Genomic DNA, 19,383 nt, shown 5'->3' on the forward strand with positions numbered 1-19,383 from the left:
AGATAACAAGGATCACGACAAGGACAAAGCAAGACAAGGACCACGATAAGGATGACGATATGAGCCACGAAAAGCACTTTGGTTTCACTGTAATTAACAAATTGTTCAAATATTCTTTCTGCATTGATCACATCAAATAAGTTTTGATTAATTTATGCTATATATATATATATATATATATATATATATATATATATATATATATATACAGGGACATTTTATTTTTACTTCAATTTTTATTGTACCTGAGTTTTTGAACGTACTTCACTCCCACCCCTTCTACTAATGAAGTTCCCCTCTACACACAGATCCAAGACCGCATATAGTAAACAGCACTGAGTGAGTATAGTACGTTCCAGAAATATGTTCGCGTTTTCCAGTGACGAAAGAGCTTTCAATATTGAATCATATTTTCGCACAGGTACTGTCCGTTTGCCTACGTCGCATCCCTATTTCCTCCACCTGCTTCTGTTCGCCTCTCTGCAGAAGCTGGGCTGTCTTAACTCTTTTCTGAAAACATTAATTTCTGTTAGGAATTGGACGTTTACGTAATATTATACAACTGTTTAAAATAACTTAAATAAAAGGGCCTCGTTAAGTAATTCACTGTCACGTGATTTTCCCCCTTTCTACGATCCTGCGACATAACCACTTGGACAGTAGATAGCATGTCTGAGTAATTTTATCTGTGCAGTCGGGCAGAAGTGAAGATTGAATTTACAGTACATAAGGTACTCTTTTATAGAGTAGGTATAGAATTATTTCAAGATGAGTTACTAGTACGAAGGACGAAACGGGCAATTGGAATTAGATGCAATAGTCTATAGTGCGATAATATGCAAAAAAGAACTGAAGCCTTTATCGAAATGAACGGCCACCATTTTCAAAAATGTTTTTAAATATACATATTATGATTATTTTTCAATTTAACTTCATTCTCTATATTGTACGCTAATGTGCTGTAGACAGTATACAGTAATATACACTGCATAATGAATACGTTCGAATGGCTAACTCAGTTCGTCAGTAAAAACACTTATTCTTAATACAGTACTGTATTAAGATTAAACAAAAACCTAATGAAAATTATCGAACTCAATATCGCGATATTTCCTAGTTTACGTAAATGGATTAACTACTTTTCTTCCCTCCCATACCTAGTAAAGTGATTTGTTTGTGTGTTACGCAAGTATCATCGAACTACAATCGTGGAAGGGGGAGCAATCTGTGTTTCCGGTTCTGTAAAGGTATAGCCAGGTTAATGTTAAAAATGTTAGTAAAAATAAAATGATGTCCCTGTATATATATATATATTTGACGTCGTATATGAGCTGTATGTGTGCTGATTGACATTAAATTGCCTGCCTGCTTGACTGCCTGCCTGCCTACCTACCTATCTACCTACAAAATGAAATAAACATAATCACGCGATGTAAAGAAATCGCTCTAGGTTTTCTATGTACGATATCAAGATTGAAATGTCCTACAGTTCATTCGCAGACATTATTTAATTTTAAGAAGTTACAATTATGCTTTATGCCGCAGGATTTCTGGCTAAAAATCTATCAGACTCAGGTTCGATTTTCGTCGGGAAATTGGACACTTCTCTTTTGTGTAAATATATGAAGTATTTGCACGATCTTTATTTTTCTCGCATTGTTTTGATTTGTATTCTTGTCTTATATTGATCACAGCAACACAAGGCCCGAATTCTTACGAATGGCTAAATTTACGGTAATATCAGCGAAGTGGATTGAATTAACGTATAATTGTGATGTAGGTGGTGTAATCATTTTCCGATTTATTATTTTATTTCTTTATAAATTATTCATTCAGAAGGTATGGTTGCTAATAATGAAAACTGTATATCTAATAATAAGCACCTTAGTATTAAATAGATCTAAATTAAACATTAATTTACAAATCATTTTTGATAATCAGGTAAGCCGATCTTATTGTTACATATATCAATATATTAATGCGTTTATTTTTAATCTTTATGGCTTAACACATTAAACAAAACCAAGTTACATATCACTGTTTTATATATTTACATTTGTACGAACGTTTTCGCCCTCCCAAGGGGCATCATCAGGTAAAACAATACTAAAATATCATGTATCTAAAATCAAATATATAAAAATGTGCAAGACTGTTTTTCATGAAACATAATATATGAAGAAAATCTCATATTATTGTGTGCACAACTAAACATGTTAAAATGGACTAGAACAAATATATATTAAAACATATAATAAAGATTCGTTATTAACATGCCTGAATGGCTGTATCTTGTATGCTATGTACGATATCAAGACAACCTATGTAATTCTATTGATTTCATAATATACCCATTAACTGGAACATTTATTAATCTTCTATGACAGTGTTATTTACATCAAATATTAAAAAATATTGCAACAATTTAGTATTATTTAGCAGCAATGTATATATTTGTACGTAAAGTATATTAAGTATTAACTAATGCATTTTCTTGATATCGTACATAGCATACAAGACACAGCCATTCAGGCATATTAATAATGAATCTTCATGATATGTTTTAATATACATTTGTTCTAAGCCATTTTAACATGTTTATTTGTGGATACTATAATATGAGATTTGCTTCATACATTGTTTCATGAAAAACAGTCTTGCACATTTTTATATATTTTTGATTTTAGATACATGATATTTTAATATAATAATATATAATATTTTACCCTTGGGAGGATGAAAACTTTCGTACAAATGTAAATATACAAAACTGTAATATGTAACTTGTTTTTTTTAAATGTGTTAAGTCATAAACACTGAAAATAAAAGCATTAATATATTTATATATGTAACACAATTTATTAAGTTCAGTACTCATTAATAATCACTTCGATGTTGTATGTAGCATACATTTCTTCTTTCTAACAAACCTTCCTATATTTAGATTAACACTCTTTTACCTACTTCAGCGTAAAACTGACGGAAGATGGTTTTGTTACACGAGAACGTGTAGTTCTTTTATTGTAGTTTATTTAAAAATTATTGTTCAAATTTACAGAATGATTCACGAAGATTATACAATATTCTAGAAACTGATTCCCGATATCACTGTGAAGAAGAAAAATTCATATCCATGCGTCCGGTTTTGATTAGTTTTGGAAATAATCACGCTTCTTGGTTCCGTAAAACAGATTCTTGTGAACTTCGCTCGATCGTTTAGAATTATTATACTGTACTGTAAATAACTCACACTGCTTCGTACAATGGACAGAGTGTTCCATAAAAATTCACAACGAACTGCGAATTGGATGAATTGTTGACAATTGAAGGCATTAGTAGATGAAGGATTTATGTTACAAATATTATCACAGATAAATAACACAGTTGTTTAGTCAACTGTCCGAACCTAATAAGTGACACCAATAAGACATTACTTATGAGGTAAATAAGCCAGGAGATAATGGGTTAGGGTAGGATGGCAAGTTACTTTCCCCCCTTCATTGTATACATCGATGAACTTTTCCTACAAAGAAATTGTACAAATGTTGAGATTTATTTCTACGGAAATATTCCGCAATCAACATCTACCTCATTCAACAATCCAGAATTTAGTGAAAAAAAGTATGAGAAACCGGCTTATGTTTGATAATAAAATAAAGGCAGGGTGCAAATTAAGATTTCATACATAACATTATTATTAACCTCATTCGATACGGCTCAACGCCTGGTCGCACTGAGTTGCTTGTCTAGCATCTTGATTATAATAATAATGAAATCCATGAGCAGGCTTAAGATAAGATGTGTAATTCCTAAGTTACTAACTGTTGTCAGCTTGCCGGTGATGATAATACATTAATATTATTTTCTTTGCTTACTTTATACCTTATAAAGTATACTCATATTAAAACAGTTATATTTTGTTAGGGGGGATAGAAGTTATCCCTGGCAGGGATGTTAATATGAATTTATGAGAGGGGGATAAACTTTCCAACAGGGAGAAATCTCCCCCATCCCTCCGTTAAATCGTACTCTGAATAGATGGCTAATCAAATCAGAACTGCAAAATGCAGTCAACTTCAGCTACTCATGTAGGGAAATTTTACTTGTTAAATAAGAATAATGGAAACATTTTTATGAGAATCAAAATCTGTCATAAATTTAAGCCTATCTGCCCAATTGTTGAACAAAGTTTTTTTTTAGTAGTTAACAACTGAATAATTTATCAATTTTATGTGAAATTTTGTCTATTTCATAGGCTCCCATATTTTATTTTAAAAGTTGGCAACCCTACAGACAACAAACAAGCTGAAAGATGTATTGTGTGACGTGCAGCATACCTGACGAAGGGAGGGGTGAACGTGATCGTGGTTGACTGGGGCCCGCTGGCTAAATACCCCTGCTACTTCACGGCCTTCTTCAACCTATGGCAGGTCGGCACGTGCACCTCGCGCATGCTACTGGGTCTGGCCGCCAAGTTCCAGCTGTCCATGTCCAGCGTCCACGCTGTGGGCTTCAGTCTGGGGGCGCACGTGGCTGCACTGGCAAGCCAGGAGCTGCTGCTTCTCACCGGAGAGCGTCTGGGCAGGATCACAGGTAATATTGTGCTCGCCTGTAAATTAAGACGAAGTGTAGTTTACTAACATGGACAAGTAGACAAAGAGATTAACAAGACATGGCTCGTTAAAGCAAAAAAAAAAAACACCATCACCACCACCACCACCCAACAATAATAATAATAATAATAATAATAATAATAATAATAATAATAATAATAATAATAACAATAATAATAATAATCATCATCATCATCATGGACAGTACTTTGTCTCAGAAGGTCACACAATTAAGTATTAGTAGAGTTTTTAACTTGACGACGTGCGTGCATCTAGCAAGTGAAGCACTTGACTGACGGCTCACGCTTCTTTTGTTCTTGCACACAGTGTAGACATGGCTATTTTGTAAGGAATGTAAGCAATTAGGGGGACGAACCCCAGAAAAGTATTTATTTCATATGCTAGGAAGATGAGCTGACAAGGTGGAAGTTTTCTTGGAAAACCATAAAACTTAATAAGGTTTCGCATTGTGTTTCAACTTTCAATAGAAGTAGATTAGGTCACTATCCTCATATTTCCATCTCTTTCTGAAGTGTTTGTGCAAAGATTTTCCCTACGCTACCTGGTTTACAGTTAGAAAATAACAATACTATTGTTCTTTTAAGTAAGCAATTTCCGAGAGAGAAACATTTTCGGAATTTTTAGTATGAGTTTGTATTAACAAAATAATAATTAATATCAACTACAACCGATTAATTTTAATCCACTCGATTATTCGATTAAATATCTTTGATTGATTAATCTTACAACAGAAATTGATCGATTAATCGATTAAATCCCACAACACTTATCAACGTTATCACTAGAATGCATTTCCAACAGTCTCCGAGGTCAAGTTTTGAATCATGAATAGAAAGTAAATTGCAGCACAAACAAGATGCAAGTGTTCCCTCACAGTATCTGTGCCACGCGGTAACATGACGTGAAGTCAATATAGTCTATGAACAACTAACCCTACCTCCGTACGCTCTGGGACATAACAGAATAAGGTCCTTAATCATCATTATCATCATGGAATTTGATTGATTTAATTTCGAACATTTTATCTCTTCCTTGAATATTCGGGATCTATCCTTTCAGCAAGTAATTAAGCTAGTTTGTGCAGTGCATTCTGAAACTCCCTGTACATTACATATTACATAATACTGTAAGGTGTAAGATAATATGCAAGGTGTTTCAAAAGTAACGCGTAATTGCAATTAAAGGGAATGATGGTATTTCGGACAAAACGCTCAAACACGTCAAACCTTCTATTTAAAAGAAATACTTTATGGAAAAAAAAATGTTGTTACTATTATTGTACGAGTTATATCGTCTTCGAGAACATTCTTAAATGACACCTTATAGTTTTTAATATAATTTAAAGGAGCAAATATTTTACGTAATACTATATATATATTTTTTTTTATACAGAAGCACTGTGCTTATGGTTACTATTGTAACAATTTTAACATTGATACATTTTGTTAGTCTCTGGCCCAGTTTCACCAACCTTTGTTAAACATTTAACATGTCGTTAAGGCAGTTTAACAGTAAATTTAACAGAAGAGTTAGATACTTCCTTCCGTCGGCCGCTACAGAGAAGATGATATCATGAGCTACTGCGCATACCAATGTTTGATTCACGTCTTACCTTCCCGGCTGTATTTTAATTAACTCATTTTCTCTGACTTTCCTCGATTATCGCAATGCCTTTCATATTGATTACAAACTGACCGAGTTGGACGTATCTTGAATACTTCTACGAGTTCAGGTGAATTTAGATATGAATAACAGACATGAGAATTGTAGTATGGATGTAAACTACTCTCGCATGCTTTGTGATTTGCTCTATAAGTCTGTCACCCGGCAATGCGTTTGGAGGAAATATAGAAGTACCGGTACGAAGTTTTCTACCTCAGATCTTCCGAATACCAGAGCAGGCCTGCTAACAATACCACCATGCCCGTTAGTGATGTGTACAATGAAAATTGAGGCACTCAGAAGCAAAGTGATACAAGTGACATTTTTAAAAAAGTGAGATAAGTGTATATTATAAATCTTTAATGTCACTTCTGTTCAGAGAAAAAGTAATATAAGTGCAGTTCCATGTTGGCCTTACTCTTGTATTACAATTAATACAGAGTTTTGACTGAGAGGCAAACTATTACAAGTGCGTTGTTTACGTAGTGTTGTTGCGTTTCTTCTGTTTATGACTAATTCATTTCCCCCAAATGGAGAGAGATAATATAATACAGCGCTAACTTCTCGAAACATCTTCGTGGAAGGTCTGCACACATTAAGCTGGACCAACTAAATAATGATCCAATAAGGATAATTTTTGCTAAGTGGAGCGACTTGCAACAGCTGAAGTAGTTCATCCCACTCACACACCACTCTTTTTCTGATGACCTGAAGCATGAGGAGAGACCTATAATAAGGACTGCTGGAGGTGAATGAGTGCGTGGAAGAGGGCATGGAAGAGGAAGTTCAACGAATACTCACGGTAGCAGGCCTGCAGATGCAGTTCGTGATAGAAACACAAATGTTGCAGCAGAGAGAGATATGACTTATTTAGATGAGGCTAGTGACGTAATGGACAGCGACCAAGGCTGAATTTCATTGAAAATTAAAAATATCCTTACCACACTTCTTTCGGTTGTATAGACACATTTTGTGTTATAATATGATAATAAGGAAGCTCAAATATTGTTAAGACAGGAATATTTCAATGTTGTAAGCAATGTTCTTGTTCTTGTTTTAAATAATATACAAATACTGAAAACCGTTGCACTTATACAGGGACATCACTTTATTTTTACTTGCATTTTTATTGTACCTGCGTTTCTGAATGTACTTGACTCCCACCCCTTTCACTAATGTTCTTGCTTCCCGTCAGCGACACAAACTTACGGCCGCTGTAGCAAACGAAATCTGCTAGCAGTGAAGTAAATAGTACAGAGTATAGTGTGTTTCAGAAATATGCTTGCGTTTTCCATAGAAGGGAGAGCCTATATTATTGAAGCTTATTTCCAGGGGCAGGTATTTATGGAAATTAATTTTATCATTTGTGTTTTTTAATATTGGTGTCGGCGGAGATTGTTGGAGATTGATTTGTACTCTTGTTGGATATTAATGGAATTTTGGGAAGTACAACTATTTTGAAATTGGAGTATTAACTCAGTATGAATATTACTTTCCAAATAATTAACATTAAAGATTCATTGGATTCTGGTAAAGTTGTGGTATGGGCAATAGACAATATTTGTTGGATTGAGACTGTATTTAACACACATTCATTTAAAAAAAAAAAAAAAAAAAAAAAAAAAAAAAAAAAAAAAAAACTTGCAGCCCTCAAATAATACTTTCAAATTATTAGTGAAATGTTGAATTCTCCGTCTTTTGAGTTCACTAATGTAATTAGAACAACTGGAATACCATGTAATGTAGCCTACTTGAATGGGCAACAAATTCAAATGAAAAAAAGGTCCGAAAGAAGAACTCAGAACATGAAATTCGCTATAAAACGACACAGTAATAATAATTCGCAAATGTGTTCATATTTCGCTATTAGAACTCTACTTCGAGATTTGTCGCGATTATTTTATCCGCATATTATTAATCACAATCACTTAATTCGTAAAGATTAGTAAAATCTATTGTATATCTATTATGTCGTGATTTTCGCGAACTCCGTAAATACCCTCCCCTGCTTATTTCGCACAGGTACGGTGTGTAGCATGACTGAATAACTTTATTTGTGTGGACTGAGCAGAAGTTAAGATTAGAGTTACCGAAAGTACGGTAATATGCTGAATAAAGTAGCCATTTATAATGAATAAAACCGCCTGAGGAGTTGAGTTTGTGGAAAAAAATGTTACTACTCTATTGTATTTTGGTAAAATACCTTAAAAGTAATGATCAAACTGAAAATCCTAATATCGTATTTCCCTATAACATAAATGGATACACTACTTTTCTCTCCTCCTATAACTAGTAAAATGATTTGTTTACATATTGCATTAGTAACACCAAACTCCTGTAATGGAACGGGGTAACGGTGTTTCCGAGTATAGCCAGGTTAATGTTAAAAATGTTGGTAAAAATAAAGTGATGTCCCTGTATTACTTCTCCACAAAAATATTTCCGTGGCAAAATAACACAAGTGACTTTAGGGCTCAATTTCATTTAAACTGTTTTAGAATGGATAATTTCTATTTAGAAGTTAAAAAATATAGGTACCAACTTATACAACTGTAAATTTACAGCAACATAGTCCTGTAACAGATTTTTTAATTTCCTTTTCAGCTTCAAAGTCATTTTTCTCAAAACTTATTAAACGTCACTTGTATCACTTTGCTTCTGAGTGCCTCAATTATGTGTCATTTACATTCACTGTTCATTTTATTTGTTCGGAAGGTTTGGACCCCGCCTTGCCTCTGTTCGCCACGCTGTACGATTCCTGGAAACTAGATGCTGATGACGCCGACTTCGTGGACGTGATGCACACCAACGTGGGCGTGTTCGGCAAGATCGAGGCCACCGGGCACACAGACTTCTTTGTCAACGGAGGTAGTGTACAGCCCGCATGCACCGGCCATTACAGTGAGTATCTGCAGTGATGCAAAATGTTTCTATCACGAAAACAGTCTATTGTAGATAGCAGTGGCGGCTCCTGGGTATTTCTTAAGAGAAGGAAAGAAGTTAACCGCACGAAATGATACCTTCTTGAATGAAACATGCTACAAATTAGCCTTCATGCATACATTTACGACCAGGTAGTGTTGGGGTTGGCCTTCCCTTCTGTATAGCAATAATCTGTTCTTGTAAATTGTGTTTTCACTTCCATTCATTGTTGAATAATTGCACAAATTAACAATTACAAGGAAATTTACCTCGCAGCATTTTTCGAGCACACTACAGCATCACACGTGTTGGAAGAGACTAGCTACTAACACGTAATCGGAATCGCGGAAATGGGAATGGGAAATAATCTGAGGAAAGTGAGAACACTACGCCCACGTGGTCTGTGTTGCCACATGTACATTTTACAAGTTCAGTATCACATGCTTTCGAAGAATGTCAGGTCTTGTGGCTGTTGCCCTGTCTAGTAGACAATGAATGGAAGTGAATTTCAGGGGCCAAAAGACCTGCGATACTAACGTAGAACTAACTACTTTCTCTTTGTTTTATATAAACCCAACTTTAACTTTAAAATATCCTTGAAAACTTCAAGCCATGAATAGTAACCTATATAAAGTGCAATGAATAATATTTTTTTTATTTATAAATTTAAAAGAAAGTTTATATGGTATGTTTTTATTGTCCCTCCTCCTAGATGTGTTATAGTCTGGTTGAATGCAAAATCGTTAGATGGCAGCGGTAGCGAGCTTGTTGCACGACCATTCGGTTTCTATTTCCCGCCCATGCGCTGATTCAGAGGAGGATCTCCTCCCTATCCGTTCATTTACTTGCTTTAAAATTCTGCTTCTTTCTCTGGCCGCTAGCGCGTTATTGTCAATGTGTGTTAACTGCAGTAAAGGAGGAATGGATTGACTTTCCGCCACACAAACAATCTCGCATCTTTCTCACATGAGCGCGCGTCGTTTAAAAATCGATCAACCGAGGTTTTCTTATAGGTGAGAACTTAAAAATTATCGAATCTTCCTCGAATTTCAAGGCACATATTTTATTTGGTATTTACTTTCAAAAGAAAATAAATTGAGGAGGACGTTCCTCCCTTCCCTTCCCCGAGGAACCGCCACTGGTAGATAGGCTATTATATGTAACAGATCAGTCATGCAACCACAGTCTAGCTCTAGTATATAGTCACGAAGCTCAATACGTAGTAAATATGCATCCATAGGTAGTTGCTAACCACTAGGATCGCTAATATTCCCTCATTACAGACAATGCGAAATAGTACCGGCACAGTCTATTGTTCCTAGCACCCTCACTAGTTAAGCTTCGTGACTGTATATACTAGACTGTGATGCAAATATGAAAAAGACAATGGACTGTTTTCGTGATAAACTAGGACATATTTTTGGCTGTAAATGGTTCTCATTTTGAGCGTCTGTTGTCAAGTTTGGTTAGTGATAGTGTTTTGTTTAGTTTTATGGCTACTCAACATGATTTTACATACTTCGTCTCAAATTTTAAGTCCACGAAACAAGTTTAATACATAATTAAAAGACATGAAACGGGATAAATGAGTAAATTTCTACACATCCATACATAAAGTTCAATGGAGATTCGGAATATGTAAATTTTAATAGAGTGCCATTAAAAAAAATAAAGTTTACTGTCACAATCTGTACGCCTGAATAACTAACTTTTTTGGAACATTGGTATCATATTGTATGGTTTATCTCCAACAGCTTCCGTATAAAACATTTTTTTTTTTCGAAAATTAAAATTTAAGAAGTTATGAGTAATATTCCATAGGGCTACTTTTTATATTATGTATGTAGGCCAAAGTAATATTTATTTAAACTGTATAACACATTCATTTGTTTAGATAATTTTGTAATAGGTTGCGTGTCTACAGCTTTGGAGTAAGGGTTAGCATGTCTGGGAGTGAAACAAGCGGGTCCGGGTTCAAATCCTGGTTAGGACAAGTTATCTGGTTGAGGTTTTTTCCGGAGTTTTCCCTCAAATCATTATTCCCTTCTCCCGGCACTACAGTACAGCAAGTGATCTTTTCTCGTAAATAGTGATTATTTATTCGTGAAGTTTTCGGGCATCTTCGCTTACGTGTGCGGGTACCAACTGTGAACTTTTCTGAAATCTCTGTGCAGTCTGTCTTATTCCCAATTCATTCTGTTCCAATTCATTGCAATTTTCATATCATTTTTCCCATTTTGTTCCAATCCATTGGAAATTTCAGTCACTTCTCCCAATTTTGTTCCAATTCATCAATTGCTATAGTGAAGGTCACAAAAGAACAATTCCTAAACAGCAAATACTGTACCTATTGCCATCTTGTCAGTGTTGCCAACTGTTACCAGATATCACACGATCCTTCGTAGTAAATGGCTTGTTTACTTACCGTACTTTATGTTGGAAGGTTATTCTAAATAATTCAATAATTTGTAACACACAGTATTTTCGTAGGCAAACTATACAAGAAAGGGATCAACATGTCAAGTATTTTGTTTGACAATACGAAATTCGTTGGTTTGAATAAACAATTGACTCACGAGACTTAACCTAAAAATGTATTTTGTTTAACCACATGAAGTTATTAGTACTAACTCGGAAAACTTACCTGACTATAGTCTTGAATTATAACCACAACGCAACACATAAAATAACTATTATGTATTAATATTAATACTGATATTAATTAATTAGTATGTTCAAATTTCACTAACTTCCAATAACAGGCTCAGAAATCTAGTATAATTTCAATTTCATGGAACTCCTGTACCGACAAATATTGTCGATATTTGTCTCAGCTGCCAACATACCAGTTACAAAATCACTACCTTTTGTAGTATTTGTCAGTATCGAAATTCGAAACGACGTTGGCAAAAGAAAATTCAACCTGCAAACTAGAAAATCACCACAATCCACTAGCATATGTAATAATGGGGGAAAAAGGTTAGGTTTCACCCTTGGGGTATGAAGTAAGCTGACCCGGACTATAGGCTATATTTAGTTAATCTTTTATTTTTTGATTCTCACATGCTAGCTCTACGGCCTAAGTAGGATTCGTGATATGAAAGCTCGTATGTCACAGTGCAATCATCCATAACGTACGTAGCAGTGCGTCTGATGCGGGACGACTACCCTTTCCCAGCACGCATGCACATGACACAGGGGTGCGAGAGGAGAGCGTCGGATCGTTAAACCCGGGCAGTCAGCGCCGTTGCTTCTTCCTGTTCGCGTCGAAAGTTAACATCGCGCTTCCGAGTGTTTATAAGTTGTCATTGTTGAAAAAGTGTTACAGTCAACCTTCATTAAAAGTGTCCAATGTGTAAATGAGCGTTTGAACTCTTAAGTTGCAACAATCATCTGAGGTAAATTAAATATCTTACCCTAAGAAAATGGTTCCCAAAGTGTGGATCGCGAACCATTAGCGAATTTTACAAATAGCTGAGGGGATCGCGAGTTGAATTATAGAATAAAACAAAACCGCCTTAGTAACAAACATTTGTGTTGTTTTTATAAATATAAACATAAAAAAGTCCAGCGTAACAATTAAAACAAATTGAGCAGTTATAAAAATAAAAAATAATGGAAGTGATAAATGGTCCTCTTTTTGAAAAGTGTCTTCTCAAATCTGGACTTGTATACCGTATCTGACACACACATTGATATTTTAAATTTCAAGGATATTCCTCGGGTTTGCTTTGATGGCAGTCATATACGTTCAACATTCCATCAGTAGCTACTGTGTGTGTGTATATATATATATATATATATATATATATATATATATATATTCGGGACAAAATTCCGGCACACCGGCGACGGTGATATTACCTCGGCAGTTGCGAGCATCGTTAAATAAACCATAATTTAATTATATATATATATATATATATATATATATATATATATATATATATATATATATAAAGCACGGTCTTCGTTGCCCGCGTTCATAAGTTACCTGCGCTTGGATGGTGTGGTGTATGCCTAGCTTGTTGTGTGATGGGAGGGGAAGATACGGACGTTCCCTCCGTTGTACAGGTTCAGTGCGGTGAAGGACAAAGTTGCACCTTCTTTACATGACAGCGTTGTTGTAAATAAATGAATTGTAACACATCCTCAGTGGCGGCCCGTGCCTTTCTTGGATGGGTGTTCACAAAAATGAGTAATAAACACACTGATATATTGTCGTATAGCTGAGTCACGCGTCAGAGATAAACGTTTTCTAATATGCATGCACCATATCTACGCATATAAAACCAAAAATTAAAACCATTAGGCCTAAACAATAGTAGAGTAAAATTAATTCATAGGATTCACCTTCACTGCTGTTGTAGATGGTGTTGAAGATCTGGATTTATTTGTAGAGAAACTCCATGCGCCTAGTTTTGAGAGATGCAAACTTATCAATAACTTTATTATTGAAGTCTCTAATGTTGTTAACAAGTTTTTTTTCCACTGCCAACATAGCCAATGCACTTAATCGGTCTTCTGTCATGGTGTTACGGAGGAATGTTTTAATCCTCTTCAGGGTCGAAAAACACCTCTCTGGTTCAGATGAGGTCATCGGTGTTGTGACAATTATCCTAAGCAATTCACTTAGCAGATGGAAAGTATCTTCATGTAAATTATTTTCTATTAAAATCTGTAGCATGGCTACTGCTCCATCAGAATTGTGAAAGTCACTTCTCCCATAAAGGACTTCCAGCTCAATCCTAAGTTGAGCCTTTACTAGAGACGGGTACGTTCTGACGGCTTCTTCCAGTTCTTTATAGGGAAATGATTTAAAAAATGAAGGAAACAAGTTGACATCCACTAACCTAGATGAAACTAAGTGGTTAGTGAAGGCAAAGCGGTCATTTATGTGAGAGATGATGGCATCGCAAACCTCCTTTGCCTCCGAAGTTCGATGCTCTTCTCTTCTTCTTTTTCGTAGTGGAACATGGAATGATTCTAGAATTTTTTCTTCCATGGAATCAACACTAACGTTTCTAATAGTTTTCACCGTCGTTTGGAATGATGTTAAACAATGTTTGGCCTTAATGGCATCGATATTTCGTTGTTGCAACATCTTAAACAAAATATCCGCATGAGGCATAATGCGGTGAAAAAATTCTAACCAGAATAAAAAATTTACATCTTCTAAAAGTGCCAAAAGACCAGTCGATTCTCGACGAATAGTGTGGTCAGTATTTTGTATGTGTGAAATTTCATCCAAACATTCTATTAGAGCATCCTTATTTTCATATATTGCATTTACTGTTCTGATATTGAACATCCAGCGCGTTTGAGCAAGCCTCGGAAGTCGCTGTTGAACAATATCGTCAAGCACTTTCATTCTCAAAGAGGATCTAGAAAAAAATGCTGGAAAGCCGGAGAGATTTGAGAAGAAAATCCTGACAGAACTATTAATGGATGAAGCTTTCTGCAAGACTAGATTAAACTGATGTGCGTAACAATGGATATAATATGCCTGAGGATAGATAAGTTTTACTCTGGCTTGTACGCCGTTAGCTGCACCACTCATCACTGCTGCATCATCATAACACTGCGCTATCAGCTTGTGTGGTTGGTTACCTATATGTTTTGTCAGCTCTCTGATGATAACTTCTGACAAAGCCTCTGCACTTTGGCCATGGGGATTAAAAAAAACTAGAATCTTTCTACTGGATGCCCACCAACTTCATAACGGTAAATTATTACCATTTGTTGAAGTGTTGTGACGTCAGTCGTTTCATCGGCCATTACTGCCAAATAATTGGCTTTTTTTATTTCCTCAGAAATATAATCCCTACAGACTTCTAACATGCAGTCTAGAATCTCATTTTGAACAGTTTTTGAAGTTCCTTTAAACACTGTTGCACTGTCAAGATGTTCCTTCATTGCTGCATCGATCGAACTAACAAAATTGACAAGTCCCCTGAACACCCCCGGATTATCTGAAATTTCACTTTCATCGTGACCTTTCAGAGCCAGTTCAAACACTCCACAGAACTTAATACAATCGATTAATCTAGAAAGAATATGTCTGCTTTTCTCTACCTGTTCATTGTGCTTTCTAACTGATAGCCTATAAGCACTATCTAATTGATCTTGGGTATTCGAACGTCCTAACAATGATAATTCAATGCATGCGTTTTTATGTGCGTGTGTACTTTTATGGTTTTTTGTCATAGAACTTATATGACTAATGTCCCTAAAACCTGTTTTTGTCCATGCGTTTGATTCCTTGCTGAATATCAGGCAGGGAAAACAAAACAAAGCATTTCTAGTAGAGCATCCGCACAACCACTTATAGTTATTATACGTAGATATATTGAATTTTCTACGATATTCCCGTTTTTCACATTTTGTTACTTGCTCTATTGTTAGTTCTGGCCGATCAGGACCTAATCTTTTAGCTGCTAATTTATCATCATAACAGAGCGAGTCTTTGCTTAATAGCGACTGAACGGAATTCATTGTTAAAGAGAAACTGTACACAATGTACAGTTCCCAATTAGTGATCACTAAAAATAATTAATCACAGTCTAACACAGTATTATACACTATTATACAACTTCTAACGAAATCACATTAAATCTATATTCTGCTCAACGCACTTACACTATAGTCTATAAACAATTTTGTACGAAACCATAATAATTTAACACACAATTTCACACACGTTCGTCTCCAAACTTCGAGTGCTACTGCATGGATAAATATATATATTTATCCATGGCTACTGTTTCAGCTTTCAATACGCATCAATGCAACTTGTATTTTCCTTACTTTGCTGAACAAAGGACAACAGAATCAGCCCCCGCGCGTAACGGTAGGTTCGTTCCAACAACAGTCAGGAACCGTCCGTAACCATCGTGAGCATGCGCAGTACAGAAAAAGCGTTCCAACACAATCCGAACCAGTCCTGAACCGGAAACATGTACTGCAGTCGGGCGTTCCAACAAGCTTTTGACACGGGTTCGGAACGGTCAAAAATAGTCCGTGGATTGAGGCATGTACGGAAGAGTACGCAAGACGCGCATGCGCATAAGCTCACCAACGTCTCCTGGATACTGAAGAAAGACAAGATCGACTGTTCACATCATTGAGGTTAAAGATGAAAAGTGACAGTACAGATGAATAATAAAACTAGAGATTTAATTTAAATTTTCGCCAAAAAGAAAGAGAATGGAAATTATTTGGGTATTGAAACAGTTAATTACAATTTCAACATGCAGCTTTGATTAAAAATATAATAAATAACGTACATACATTTATAATTTAAAAAAATACTGTTTTTAGATGAGAGTCCACCAGTACATGACGTTGAATTATCGGAATTCTTGCCTTCCATACTTTTTGTCATCTTTTTTTAGAAAATGATCGAAATTCTATTTTCTGCAATTAGAATTAGCTGCGAAACGATAATAATTAAGCATCCCGTTCTTAGCAAAGATGATCACAGTTATAGCATCTCTGGATTCAGTACATAACGATCCACGAAAGCGTTCCAACAGCTACCAGTCCAGTTTCAATCCCATAGCAGCTGCTCAACTAGCGCATGCGCATAAGATGGTACAGGAACCGTACATGAACTGATCCATGAACCGCTTGTTGGAACGAACCTGGTATTTTGAAAAGAAAGAGTAAAGAGAGAAAACGGGGAAAGAGGGAGAAAGGATCAGGATGCCAGACCCAAGTGAGATGGAGCATCTCTCTTTCTCTGTCACTAGCACGTTAAGATTTGTGCGAGCCAGAGCTGTTGTAACCATTGCAACAAACTACAAAATATTCCCGCCTCAGGCTATTTCACCCTCCTACAGAAAAATTGTGCGAACTGCGAGCTGTTGTCAACCTGTCCAATGGAAATTTAAAGACACACGAACGGAACATTCTCTTGAGACTAAAAATGTAGGAACGTCATTGCGTATTGGAAAGTAATAGATGTAATAATATTAATAAAGTAATACGTATGGTTATTGTTGGTTTTTAAGGTGTTCACGTGCTCCTGTGCTCATATAGAGGAACCGCCGCTGCACATCCTTAGAACTTTAATAACATTATATTATTAATAGAATGCAATACTGTACAACAGTTTTCATTTATGATTCACCTATTAATGCGTCCACAGTTCCATTACAATAAAGAACAATACATTTCCGTAAAGTGTAGAAAAAGAAAAACCTCTTCGCCTATCACCTAGAAACATTTTGAACTGAGAAAATGTGCGTTCCACATCGCAAGACGTGAGTGGTGCGAAACGAAAATATGAGCTGTCACACATATCATCTCAGGGCTCGCCATTAACCGACAAAATATCTCTTATTTCACACATTGCTCAAAATCCACAGTTCTTTTTCAACAGGGTCCCAAATTTCGTCTTAACCGGTTCCAAACTTCGATGTGATTTTGCTTCACACAGACTTTGGTACAAATGTTCTACGAGTTGGAGGCCACTGGACATTTCGAGGGTTGACGATTATAGTTGTTTTATTGCAATACAATAGTGTGGGAACATCTTTGTAAACATCTTTTATGTACAACAGATCTTCATAGAGTGCTTCCGAAAACAACGACTTTGCAACCTTTATTGACGCACTCGCTTCAGCATCAAATGTTTGTATTACATCACGGACTTCCTTGTAGTGTTCACAGTAGTACAATGCCGCCTTCAACCAAGTTCCCCACTGAGTTAAAATGGGCTGTGGTGGCAAAGAAATTCCTCGTATGATATCTTTGAATTGCTGTTTTCGAGACGGGGACTTCAAAAAGATTTTCTTTCCGTTGGAGATTAAGCTGTCAATATCAGGGAATAACGACCTAATTTCTTCAGCTACCCTATGCAGACCATGGGCCAAGCAAGTTAAATGTAGCAGGTTTGGATATCTAGTCCGGATTTAGCGTGCTGCTTTTAACATGTATGCTGCAGCATCGGTCACAAAAAGGACATTTTCTCTTTGTATTCCATGAGGCCACAAAAGATTCATAGCAGTCTCAAAGAGAGTATCAATTGTGGAACTGTTTACTGCAGTAAGCACCTCGGTTGTTATTTTTGTGAAGGTTTGTCCGGAGATAATATTCCAATAATAACATTGCCAATAGACCTTCCTTCCACATCTGCCGTTTCGTCTATAGAAACCCATATTTTATTATTTACGACAGATTTCCTAATGCCGTTGATGACATGATCATAGCACGGGGATAAATATCTTTTGCGTAGAGTTGACTCGCATGGAACGTTTCGTCCAGTATATTTCTGCAGAAATAATTTGAAAGTAGCATTTTGTAACTTGTGTAACGGAATATTGCAACTTAGCATCATATTGCAGAGGTCGTTACAAAACTCTCTCTGAGTAGGCTTATATGAATTTGAACTCGATGGTGTATCATGTCTGCCAAACAGCGTTATATTTTTTTATGTTGTTTAGACTTACAGTGCTTCTGGCTGAAAATTTTTCTGTGGCCTTTAAACTGTACATGACATACTTTGCAAAATATATTTACTCCTTGTATAGTGAAATAATTATGGCCAAACTCCTCCACATATTGTAACAACTTCTGTTTCTTTACGTCTGACATTACTGGAAAAAATTTTAACATTGTAATATAACATATGATTAAAAATAATCATTACCATATCTACGGATTATAGGAACCAAAATAGATAAACCTAAAGCACCTTCATAAACAGAAAATGTTAGAAAAACTATTCTAAAAAATAATTCATAATTAAAACCATTCAAATAAATATATAATATTAAAAATAAAACTAAAACAACTCTTGTTTACAACTCTGCACGGTCTACACGTGCCCGACCGACTGCTGTACGTATTGAGATGCGAGCGATGTGGACGTGACGTCAGACTCTCGGTATAGCCCTTGTGTAGACAACTTGTATCGCGGCAGCAGGCAATGAAAAGGCAACGAGGTCCGCGCTATATATATATATATATATATATATATACACATTTATAATGTGTGTATGTATGTATGTATGTATGTATGTATGTACGTATTGGAATTTCAGCCAGTTGAACGTAACTGTCTAAAAATGCATTCATTACTCATCTGTGACTGTCGTAAATGTCTTCAGTTTTGTTTTTTCTCGAAAATACTAAATAAGCTGTTGTTTAAAATTGTACAAAC

General features: G+C 35.7%; 1 protein-coding gene across 1 annotated transcript in view; it reads left to right on the forward strand.

The window, feature by feature from the left end:
- The first annotated feature begins 3,460 nt into the window (after nt 1-3,460).
- The window catches only part of LOC138702788 (pancreatic lipase-related protein 2-like), a 42,119-nt gene continuing 26,196 nt past the window's right edge, over nt 3,461-19,383 (forward strand). The window contains exons 1-3 of the mRNA XM_069830086.1: nt 3,461-3,464; nt 4,333-4,593; nt 9,012-9,197. Of these exons, the coding sequence (XP_069686187.1) occupies nt 3,461-3,464; nt 4,333-4,593; nt 9,012-9,197 (451 nt within the window). The remainder of the gene's footprint in view (nt 3,465-4,332; nt 4,594-9,011; nt 9,198-19,383) is intronic.

The sequence above is a fragment of the Periplaneta americana genome, chromosome 7, assembly GCF_040183065.1.
Source record: "Periplaneta americana isolate PAMFEO1 chromosome 7, P.americana_PAMFEO1_priV1, whole genome shotgun sequence".
NCBI classification, from domain to species: Eukaryota; Metazoa; Arthropoda; class Insecta; order Blattodea; family Blattidae; genus Periplaneta; species Periplaneta americana.